The 11,367-nt window shown below is 52.8% G+C and overlaps 1 protein-coding gene across 1 annotated transcript in view; it reads left to right on the plus strand.

Moving 5' to 3' along the window:
* Window positions 1-11,367, plus strand: part of COLQ (collagen like tail subunit of asymmetric acetylcholinesterase) — a 66,007-nt gene that overhangs the window by 52,837 nt on the left and 1,803 nt on the right. The window contains exons 12-16 of the mRNA XM_019934403.3: window positions 611-716; window positions 6,641-6,780; window positions 7,994-8,113; window positions 8,453-8,573; window positions 9,942-10,044. Of these exons, the coding sequence (XP_019789962.1) occupies window positions 611-716; window positions 6,641-6,780; window positions 7,994-8,113; window positions 8,453-8,573; window positions 9,942-10,044 (590 nt within the window). The remainder of the gene's footprint in view (window positions 1-610; window positions 717-6,640; window positions 6,781-7,993; window positions 8,114-8,452; window positions 8,574-9,941; window positions 10,045-11,367) is intronic.

Raw genomic sequence — 11,367 nt, forward strand, 5'->3', positions numbered from 1 at the left:
AGGCAGAGCCTGATGCCAGGCGACTGGCCTAAATCCCTGCTCTTTCCTGAGCCTTTCTTTCCTCACCTGCCCAGTGAGGAGTATGGTTTGAATTGGTTCCTATGTGTCTAGGACAGAGCAAGAAGTGATGTCTGTAGAAAACAAACTGACTGATACCCGAGGGGAGAGGGGTGGGGGAGGGGCATATGAGGGGTATGGGATTAACAGATACACACTACTACACATAAAATAGATAAGCAGCGAGGATTTACCGTGTAGCACAGGGAGCTATACTCAATATTTTTTAATGACCTATAATGGAATATAATCTCTAAGAAAACCCCACCAAATCACTACGATGTACACCGGAAACTAACACAATATTGTAAATCAACTATACTTCATTTTTTTTTTTAAAAGTACTGTCTATAAACATGCATCCATCACTGTCTCAATTGTCACTTGCCCTGAGGTTTTTAGGAGCTTGCTGGTCTCTCTGGGACCTCTGGGACTGCATCCTTCCCCTGGTACTTGCTCCAAAGTGCAAGGTGGTCCCTAATTTAGAGATGAATGGGGGAGGAGGTTTGCCATGTCCTGCTCTTATAACGGGCTCTGCCTTTCTCTCTGCTAGGGGCAGAAGGGAGATAGTGGAGTTATGGGCCCACCAGGCAAACCTGGGCCTTCTGGTCAACCTGGCCGTCCGGGCGCCCCAGGACCCCCGGGTCCCCCGTCTGCAGGTAAGAGCTACACTGCTTCACCTGATCTACGCTGTTGCCCTCCTGGCCAGCCTCCCAGAGAGCACAGGGAGATGTCAGCAGAGGCCTGCCTTGTGTTCTGAGTTGGAAAATGCCTGAAGCATTTCAATATATTTCTAATTTATCCACAATTAGACCCATTCAAATTTTACACGAGAGAGATAAACACTATTCTGGCTTTGTTTTGGGATTTGGGAGAACAAATAGAGGAGTGAAAAAGAAAAAAAAATCACATTGGTGATGTCATTTACACTTTAAGTGAAAAATAACAGGCAAGTATTGCATCAACTAACACCCTTTTCTAGAAGAACGTTTCATGGCTCTAAGCAATGCTCTTAAACTTAGAAGTAAAGATGACATTGCACATTTTTCTGTCTTACACAGTGTTATAAAAGAGTCCTTACAGATGTGCATCGAATATAGAAAGAAATCACTATAAAGGAATAAAAGTCTACCATTGAAGAGGGTACAGGTACACTGCTACCTTGTTTTACCTTGCTTAATTTGAGGAGCTAAGCCTTTTATTTAGTTTGTCAGCTCAAAGGAAGACCTTCATAGCACATCATCTATATAAGCACAGCAGCTCTAGGTCCAAGAATACTGTTTACTGACTGTGCAAGATTCTTTGTCCTCAGTTATACGAAAGGAATCAAAATTTTTATTCTAATTCTTTTCTTAAGAAAATGAAGGCATTTAAAAATCCCAAAGTGCACTTTTCCCCACTGTGGGGAAGTGTTTACAACCACATCATGGGAAGGTCAAGAAATGTCATTTTGTTAATCCTTAAAACCAAATGAAAACTGGCTCTGAGACTCCAACCTGCTAGGATGCCAGGGAAATTCAGTCTCAGGCATTAATGGGGTTCTCTCCACTTCTTCAACTGCCACAGAACCGTGGGGCAAAGATCCTGGGGAGTTATGGCAGATAAACATCACGGGAGGTGACCAGCCCTTGATCTGCCCCATTTACCTCTGAAATGCCTGTTGCCCAAGGCCACATGGTCAGACACGTGACCACCTTCCTCACGCCAGGCTTGGCTATCAGATCATCTCCAAGCCTGAGAATCCTGCTCCCCACAGGAAGGCCCCACAGCCGTCCCTCCTGAGACCTTGGCTCTCCTCCAGGATTTGGGGGTCCCCGTGCTCCCACATCTGGGGTGATCCTTCCTTTTCTGTCCTCCAGTCCCTCCCTCCTCACACTCCTCATACAGCGCCGCCCCCTTAGGAGCTTTTCTCTTTTGAGAACAGAAGGCAGAAGTCTTCAAACAGTACCTGTTTCTCAGCAAGAGCAAGAAAGCACAAAGTCTTGCCACCTCCTTGAAGTCAGGAATGAAAAAATAATGGAAGGACAAACATCAATTACTGTGACGAGTTATCCTGCCACCCTTATTTCTAACTGTTAGGGGAGCTGAATTGAGATGCACCTCAGGCCCTGTGTCCATGCCCAGACCCTGTTTCCCTGCATTGAATCGATGATCTGGATGAAGGTTCTTCCAGCCAGTCCTTTCCCTCCTCGGTTCGGATGCATAACGTTCCACTTGAGCCCATGACCCTGAGCTGCCGACCCCAGAGGCTGGGAGCGTGGCCTGAAGCCCGGGTTTTGCCTTTGGAAGGGATGCTCTTGACCTTTGGGGGTATTTAGGAGCTCACAAAACTGAGGAATAGCCAGGAGGTGTGCGGCTGAGGGGGTGTCCTCAGCAAACTAAGACCTTACTGGTCTCACTGTGTGTATCTGACTTGAATCCCATTTCCCTCCTAGGGCCTGGGGTGGGGTGAGAAGGGCAGGGCCTGGAGACCCTCAGCAGCTCCCTCAGATGCCCGCTTTTTGTGTTGCCAGCCCCATCCCTGTAGCAGGGCCAATGTAATCCTGTTTTCTCTCCTTGGTCCTCTGGCACCTTGTCTTTCAGCCTGGCATGCCCACCCCCTTCTCTCTCTACCACCCCATCCTCTGCCGGATCCCAGCCTCAGTGCCCTCTGCCCTCCAGTGGACTCTGCTGTCTGTTGAGCTGGAGCATATTCCTACAGTCCCTCTGGGTCCACGTGGCCTGAAATAGCGTTCCCGTCATCCTCTGGTCCAAGAGTCCCCAACCCCCAGACCTGTTAGGAGCCAGGCTGCAGAGCAGGAGGTGAGTGGCGAGCTAGTGAAGCCTCATCTGCCGCTCGCCATCGCTCGCATTACCGCCTGGAGCATCCCCCTACCCCTACCCGCCGGGTCCGTGGAAAAATCGTCTTCCAGGAAACCGGTCCCTGGTGCCAAAAACGTTGGGGACCGCTGCTCTGGTCCACCCCACCAACTCCTCTCCTTCCTTCAAAGCACTCTCTTCAATAAGGCCTTCTTGGTCCCTAACGGGATGAGTCTCCTTCCCTTGGGCCCCAGTCCCACGTTGCATCTGCTATGGCCCCTCCACTGTTAACTGTTTTCTGAGGATGTGTTTCCTCTTCCTTCTAGATGGCAGGTCCTTGAGGTAGGGTCTTGGCCAAGTCAGCTTTGCATCCGCATGGCGCCGGGCAGGTGGGGTGCGTGGGGCTGGCCCCTGCAGGTGCTCACACACCTGGTCTACTTTGACTCTCGGGCTGTCCCACCTGGATTATTGCGTGGCAGCCAAGCAGGATGCAGGCCAGCTCTTTGACTGATGTCCCCTCCCTGTGCCTTCCTTTGGGTCATTTCCCCTCTGGGGAACCTCCCAGAGTGAGGCTGCTGAAGAAAATGGGGCAAGAATTCTGCTCTTTAGAAATGTGTTTGGGGGATGGGTAGAGAAGGAGGGGGAGGAATTTAAAAGAGACCTTCCTGTGCCCAGGACCAGCTGGGTCATCCTCAGGAGTTGGAACAGGCCTCCACAGCGATTTCTGAGACTACCTTTGAGAGCCTGATGAAGTTCCACTCTCAGGAAAAAAATGTGTCTACCTCCACCCAAGATTCTGCTCACTGCTTCCCAGAGTTCCAGACCCCCTGCCCCCGATCCATCTTGGGATATCTTCAGGCTCTGTGGACCCCGGGTTAAACTGCCTGGTCTGGTCCATCCTTTATAGATGAGAACTTTGAGCCTCAGAGATCACAGAGATTCCCCAAGGTCACAGAGCCGACTGGTGGCCACTCCTGGTCCGGAATTGGCCTGTGACTCCTGGTCCCGAGACCCTCCCACGTAGCCATGCAGCTTCTGCAGGGGTAGAGTGGGATGGGGGTGACATGGATACGACTCCATGGTTCCTCTGCCTTCTCCCAGGTTACCCCTCGGACCTGCTCCCACTGCAGTGGCCAGTGGAGATGGGAGGCTCCCTGAGCAAAGATGCAGAGCTGGGTCCTCCAGCTGCCGGGGATGGGGGAGAGGCTGCCCGCTGGACAAGCTCCGAGGGGCTGAGTTGGGGAAGTTTGAGTTGCTGTGCAGCCTGGCAGGAAGCAGGCAGGGGTAATGGATGCCCTTGGACAGCTGGGAGGAAGCGGCAGGGAAATGATGGCGGGGGGGAGGGGGGCAGGAAGCAGGCTCCTTGCCACATCCTGTCTTCCTATCTGGAGGCCACCTCTGCTTCTGGTGCCTGGTGCTGGGGGGCGGGACGGTTCTGGGGAGACGGAGGGGGCAGGAGCTTCTCATTACCCAAGTTAACCAAGAAAGAGGGCCTGGGGACGGGGGAGGGAACCACAGTAAAATGCCTTTAGGATGTAATTTGCAATAACCAGATTACAAATTTGGCTGAGTCCTTCCTGACCCCAGACAGGGCATAAGTGAATCATTGTGGTACCTGGGAATTGCCAGCTTCCTGCGAGCATCAGTATTCCTGGACATGTGTCTTTTGAATGGCATAGTGTTAAGTCAAACATGAACTCAAATCTCAGCCTCACCACTAATTAGCTGGATAATGGGACAAATTCCTGAGCCTCTCTGAGGCTGTGGTTCTGGAGGAGAAGTTGGCGGTCACAGAGCCTGCTGGAAGGCGGCTCCCACGCTCTCCCATCCTTGGTTAACTCCCCAGAACATTCCTGAGCTGGTGGGGTCTCTGTCCCTCCAAGCATGAGACTGGCGTTCCTCCCAGATTGTATTTGTATTTCTTGTTAGAACGAGCGACCATAACTTGGTGTAAGATGCTGGCAAGCCTCCCTTCCCGGCCGGCTGGCAGCATCCCCATCTTGGACACATCTGTCCACCGGCTCAGGAAGGCTCAGGGTGTGGGCATTCCTGCTGGGGTCTCCTCCTCCAGTTGCAGCTGCTTCCTCAGGGTTCTGACCAGACCTCTCCCCCCGGGGTCATTTTTTCCCCCACCCTTGTGGGATCTGCAAACCACGTCCCCGATTGCTGACCGCCCTTGATACAGTAATACAACCTGAAACCAATGACTGGCTGATCTCCAAGCTCCCCCTTATTTTCCCAGCAGGAGGGGTACTTACTTATTTCTGTTTTCAGTGCCCATCTTTTCCTCTCTTTCTTCTCTCCCTGTTGGTGGCTCTGGCTCTAGCACTTTTCTGCCAGCTGGAACGGGACCTCTAGTCTTTTCTGAAGACCTTCCCTTTCCAGTTAGTCTGCATTCATTCATTCAGTTATCAAACATGTACTGTGCCCCTACTTTGTGCCACGCCCTGATGAGTGCAAACAGGCATCCACCTGCCTTTGTGGAGCTGACATTCTCCTGGGGGAGATCCAGCTGGCCTGGATAATCTCACAGTGAATAGAATCACAGAGATAAGTGCCAGGAAGAAAAGGCCTGGGGAACTAAGAAACTGTACTCAGTGTGAACAGGACGGAGTGTGAGCATTCAGAAAGGCTTCCCTGAGGAAGTGATATAGGAACCCAGATCGGGAGTGAGCCAGGAGGTGCCTGGGAAGGGAGGGATGGTGGGTGAAGAGGAAGATAGCCTGGTGGGGGGTTTTGTGCAAAGACCATTTCCCGAGACCAACGGCTCTCAACCTCGGTGCTCACTCGTGAGAGCTTTGAAAAGCACGGATGCCTGTGCTCCATTCTCAGCAGTCCTGATGGAATTGGTCTAGAGTGTGGCCTGGGCATCAGGGCCTTTACAAGTCAAGGTGAGAACTACTACCCTAGTAGGCCTCCTACCTTTCAAGGAGTGAATTTCCTGATCATATCTTTTCCGGACACTTTTCTCAGAATCAGGTAAGAACAAATAGGCTGAGCGTTTTCAAACATTCCATTTCTTCCAGAAGAAATCAAAGAAACCCACATTCAGAAATCCCTTTGTTAAATTCCTATATATAAGAACAAAACAAAACGAGTAAAAAAATGATGAAAGTTATCAGCCAGCAATGCACTCATCAGGAAGACGTCCCCATTAATAATGGTCTAAATATAAATAGGGATTGTTTCCCTCCTACAACAAAGAAGTCCAGAGGTGGACAGTGGCTGGCTTTAGTTCAGCCTCTAGGTCTCGCTCTCAGGGCCCCAGGCCCCATGAGGCCCTGGTCTTCCCTGCGATCTGGCTTCTCTTCTCACACTTGTTACTTCATTGTTCCAGCACAGCTGCTGCAGCACCAGATATCTTGTCTGTCTTCCAGACAGGAAGAAGGAGGAAACTGTGTCTCCCTCCAGCTATGCTTCTCCCTTATCAGGATAGACTTCCCCAGACACTCACCCTTCTACCACGGATCTTACATTGGCTGACACTGTGGCACACAGTCACCTCCAGGAGCGAGGGTGTCTGGGAAGTAGAATGCCCATCTGTCTGGTCTCCAAAGTATAGAGAGAGGGAAGGGAGGAAGAGGGCTGGGGAAGATGTTGCCACACCCAGTGTGGTTAAGGGACCCACACCTTGAACCAGAAATGTCTCTCTGGACCTCTCCTCCAGGCGTCCCTGAAGTCCACACTGTGGACTTCAAACTTCTGTCATGAAGGTTGCTGACACCTCCCTGGGCTGTTTGGTTTTCTCTTCCTTTGCTGGTAACAGCAGTCTGTTGCTTCCTAGGACACCTTGTAATGGGACCCAAAGGGGAAAGAGGATTTCCTGGGCCTCCAGGAAGATGTCTTTGTGGCCCTCCCATGAATGTGAATAACCCTTCCTACGGGGAGTCTGCGTATGGGCCCAGTTCCCCACGAGTTCCTGTGGTAAGGCTCTTCTGGGTGGAATCTGGGGTGGTCATCCCTCAGGACTCTCCGGGATTGGTGCTCCCCGGGCTTTGTAAAAGACTTTTAGTAAAACTTATTTCCTCCGTTATACTGGGCACAAGCTCGTTACAGGAAATTGGAAAATAAGGGAAAATCAAAAGAAGAAAACCAAGGTTGTGGGTCTATTTTGGAGTATTTTCTTTGTCTTTTTTTGTGTGTGTGTGTGGCTGTGCCGTACGTCTTGCAGGATCTTAGTTCCCCGACCAGGGATTGAACCCAGGCCTTGGCAGTGAGAGCGCAGAGTCCTAACCACCGGACTGCCAGGGAATTCCCTTCTTTGTCTTTTCTAAGAAAAAAAAAATTATAGAAAACTTCAAATAAATACAAAAGCAGAACAAATGGCATAAGGAACCTCTTTGTACTCTTTACCCAAGTTCAACAATTATCAACTCCCGGCTAATCTTGTTTCCTTTTTACACTTACTCACGACAGCCTACCTACCTTAGATTATTTTAAAGTAAACCCAGACATCAATTCATAATTTGAATGGGTAGGTAATACTCTGTCCATCATGTGGCTGTGCTGTGATTTACTTAACCAGAGCCCAATTGTCAGATAGGTATCAGGTGCTCCCAAGCTTTTCCCTGATATAAATAACACTGTAATGAACACTTTGAGTATAGGATTTTTGTTAAGAATCATTTCCAGGTGTTGAATTACTTGATTAGATGACATCACCTTTTTATTTATGTCTTTGTAACATTTTTTAAAAAATATTTATTTATTTGGCCATGTCGGGTCTTATTTGCGGCACGCGGTATCTTCGTTGCGGCGCGCAGGCTTAGTTGCCCCACGGCACGTGGGATTCTAGTTCCCCAAACAGTGATCCAACGTGCGTCCCCTGCCTTGGAAGGCGGATTCTTAACCACTGGACCACCAGGGAAGTCCCCAAGTCTTTGTAACATTTTAAATGTTATAAATTTTAAACCATGGTAGATATTTTTATTTCAAACTCAGACATTAGGAACTGGATTGGGAAGGTGTGGGAATCAAGACATTGGTCACCACTTCAGGAGGGATGCAGGCGTGTAAAAGCAAACGGCCCTTCCCACTGATCACCAGCCCAAGGTCAGGGATTGTTTCCTCCTCTGGCTCTTCCCCCGCCCTCGGTAGAAGTGTTTCCTGGAATCCTCACCAATGTTCCCTCCGGCAGATATTTGTGGTCAACAACCAGGAGGAGCTTGAGAGATTGAACACCCAACATGCCATTGCCTTCCGCAGAGACCAGAGGTCTCTGTACTTCAAGGACAGCCTTGGCTGGCTCCCCATCCAGGTACGGGGCGCTCAGCATACACCCCATCAGCAGAGGGACGCATCTCCAAAGGAAGGAGAGGCCTGGCGCAGAGCTTTCCATGCAAGTCTGAGTGCCCTCCCTCAGCCCGCCTCTGAGAGCTCGCCATGCCCTGGCTCCCCACGTGGAGCTCTGCTCTGGGCCAAGGCTCCAGACAGGCTCCCAGCCCCGCACAGCCTTCCTGCCAACCACAGAGCTCTGGCTACAGGAGAGGCGTGCCCTTCCCCCACTGCCCTGCCCCCGCCCAGACCCTCTGTCCCCGGTGCCTGGCTACCTGTCCCACTGTACCGGTAACCGTGCGTGCTGTGTTTCTCTGGCCAGCTGACGCCTTTCTACCCTGTGGACTACCCCGTAGACCACCGCGGCTCCTGCGGGGACGGGGTCCTGCAGCCGGGGGAGGAGTGTGATGACGGGAACGGCGATGTGGGTGACGACTGCATCCGTGAGTGGCCCCAGCTTGAACCGTTGCCGGGTGGGGTCAGGCCAAGCCCTGGACACCAGCTGTGCTGGTTTGGGACAGTTCTAGAGCCAGAGCTGGGCTGCTGGGGGGACGACCCTCCCCACTCAGGCCAAACGTGAGCCCTCCCACCGTCCAAGCATGGCGATGGGGTTGCTGTCAAGGATCTTGGCCCCAGAGAAGCCACCGGGCCCTCCCTTTCTTTTGAATCCTACTTCTTGGCAAAACCCACGTTCTAATCCAAGTTCTTATCAAAAGATAAAGGTGACGCAGGGCTGAGAGGCAGACAGGAGAAGGCAAGCATCTGACTCAGGACTCACTTTTAGCAGACAGAGTCCTCATAGCAGAGCTCTGTTTGGGGGACTGGGCGGCTGGGCTACCTTCAGCCTTATGGATGCTACCGGGACAGGCAGGCAGCATAGGGCTGAAGCGTCGTTTTTCTTTCTTTTTTTTAAAAAAATCAAGTGACAAAAGCAGGAGGTGAGGTGGAAAACATGAGCTTTTAGATTCAGATAGAGTTTGGACGCAGGCTCTGGAAGCCACTGAGTCACCCTCAGGCTCAGAGAGGAGGCTACACGGTGAGTGGGGTGATGGAGGGCCTCACTTTCCCCAACTGAAAAATGGGTACGACCGCACCGAACGCTCAAGCCTTTAGATTCTGTGAGATTCTGTGAGCTGACGTGCGCGTGGATTGTCTGGGTGCCATGAAGGCTCCACATCCCTTCACGGCGTTATTTTTAAAGTCCTGCTATGAGAAGCCAGGGCTGGGGACGTGTAGGTGCAAAGGTGGGTTCCTCGCCAGCAAGGAGCTCAGAGGAGGTTGACAGTGCGCAGGGGCAGGCGCAGGATGAAGTGTCTGGTTCTCTCCGTGTAGCTGCACTTCCCGCGACAGTTCCTGGGCGGTGATTCCTAGGATGCTGGCTCTGCCTGGAGTCCCCCTGCCCCTCGTGGAGATGACACAGCAGAAAGGAACTAATAGCTAGTCTCAAAGCCCTATAAAAATGAGGGTGGGTTCATACTCCTGGCCCCTCCCCTGGTGTGAGAACAGAGACCCCGTGGAAGACGGTCTGGCTCCTGAGGGACACAGGAAGCTCCCTGCAGACAGACAAGCGCCACCAAGGCTGTGACGTGCCCATCTCCCTACCCTCACCTCACGGGAACCCCCCCCCCGTGGTGGTCCTGCGACAGAAACAGTGTCCTCCCGTGGGATTGGGGTCTGAAGCTTTGTGGACATCCCTGCAGGAGGGTTCAGGCTCTGTGGGGTGGGGGGGGGCTCCTTCAGGCCACATGGTCCTGCCAGGCTGTCCCCCACCCCGCCCCCCTCTCAGGGCTTCACCTCCTGTGTCCCCTCAGGCTGTCGCCGGGCCTACTGTGGAGATGGTCACCGGCACAGGGGCGTGGAGGACTGTGACGGCTCTGACTTCGGCCACCTGACCTGCGAGACCTATCTCCCCGGGTAGGGACCACCTCGCGGGCTGCGACCACACCCCGGCCTCCCTCCCTCCTGCCTACTCCTCTTTCCTTCACAAATATTCCCGAATGCCTCTGTGTTCCTGGGGCTTTCTGGACTCTGAGGTATGGTGACATGGAACACATGCATGGTCCCTGCTCTCGCAGGGGGACAGTGCTAAACACAGAAACCCACATCCACTCAGAGCAGTTGCCCGCCCCCAGCTCCGCCTGGGCCCGCAGCTCACCGTGGCCCCTGGATGCGCAGCTCCATCGCTCCCGTGACCACACTGGTCTCCTGGGAGTGGGCCTGCCTGGGAGTGGGGGGCGGTGGAGGGGGGAGGTGTCCGGGCATTTCAGAGAATCTAAGCATCTGTAACCTGAATTCTCTGGAACCATCCGGGCAGGCCTGTGGGTACACATGAGATCCCACCAGCCTTAGTATCTAACTTTGGTGGCTCCAAAGTCCTCCCAGAAAACCCCAGGAATGGAGTCTTCCCTTCAATCACCCCCTGCAGTTGTTTCTGAGACCCCTTAGTGGGTGTTCACGTGGCTCAGTATCCTGAGTGTCCTGGCCTCCACGAGGACCTCTCCCAAGCCCGCTGAGGGCCTCTGCCCTGTGAGGCATGATCCCATGCCCAGAATGGGCTCTCCTGGGCTCTGTTCCCCCAGTGCTCACAGGACCAGAGCTGCGTAGCTTGTAGGGAAGGTAGGGAGGCTGCTCCTCTTCCAGTCCACATCCTGCTTCTCCCTTGGCCCCAGAGTGGATCCCTGGTTCCTCAGGAGTCCATCTGTCCAGCTGTTCCCTCCAGCCCCACTCCTCTGTAGGCTTGGACCCAGGACCCAAGGCCTGTCTCTCTCCTCCAAGGAGGTCGCCTCAATGCCCACCCCCAAACGCAGGGCAACAAATCAAACCGGGCTGGGGGAGCTCAGACCCCAAACTCCAAGCACTGTAGGCTGGGCCAGAACTCCACTGCATCTGTGTGTCTGTGTTCACTGCCCCTCCCTGAAGTAGGGAGGCTCCTGCCAGGCCCCTGCCAAAGAGTTGACGGAAGGACACCGCTGAGTATAGACAGTCGGACCTGGGGTACAGGGACATGTGGGGCCCAGGGCTTACCCCGCCGCTCTCTGTGGTTACTCTTTAGTCCCGAGAAGCCTCAGGGGATGCTTGCGAATGTGGGCGTGGTGTATCAATACAACACAGCCTCGGAATTAGCGCTTGGGCTTACAGACGTGTAGGCTGTGCTCTCCAATGTGGTAGCCCCCGGCCACACGTAGCTATTTAAATAAAGTTAAATATCCGATTCTTCATTCACACTAACCTTATTTC

Source organism: Tursiops truncatus, chromosome 4 (genome assembly GCF_011762595.2).
Source record: "Tursiops truncatus isolate mTurTru1 chromosome 4, mTurTru1.mat.Y, whole genome shotgun sequence".
Lineage (NCBI taxonomy): Eukaryota > Metazoa > Chordata > Mammalia > Artiodactyla > Delphinidae > Tursiops > Tursiops truncatus.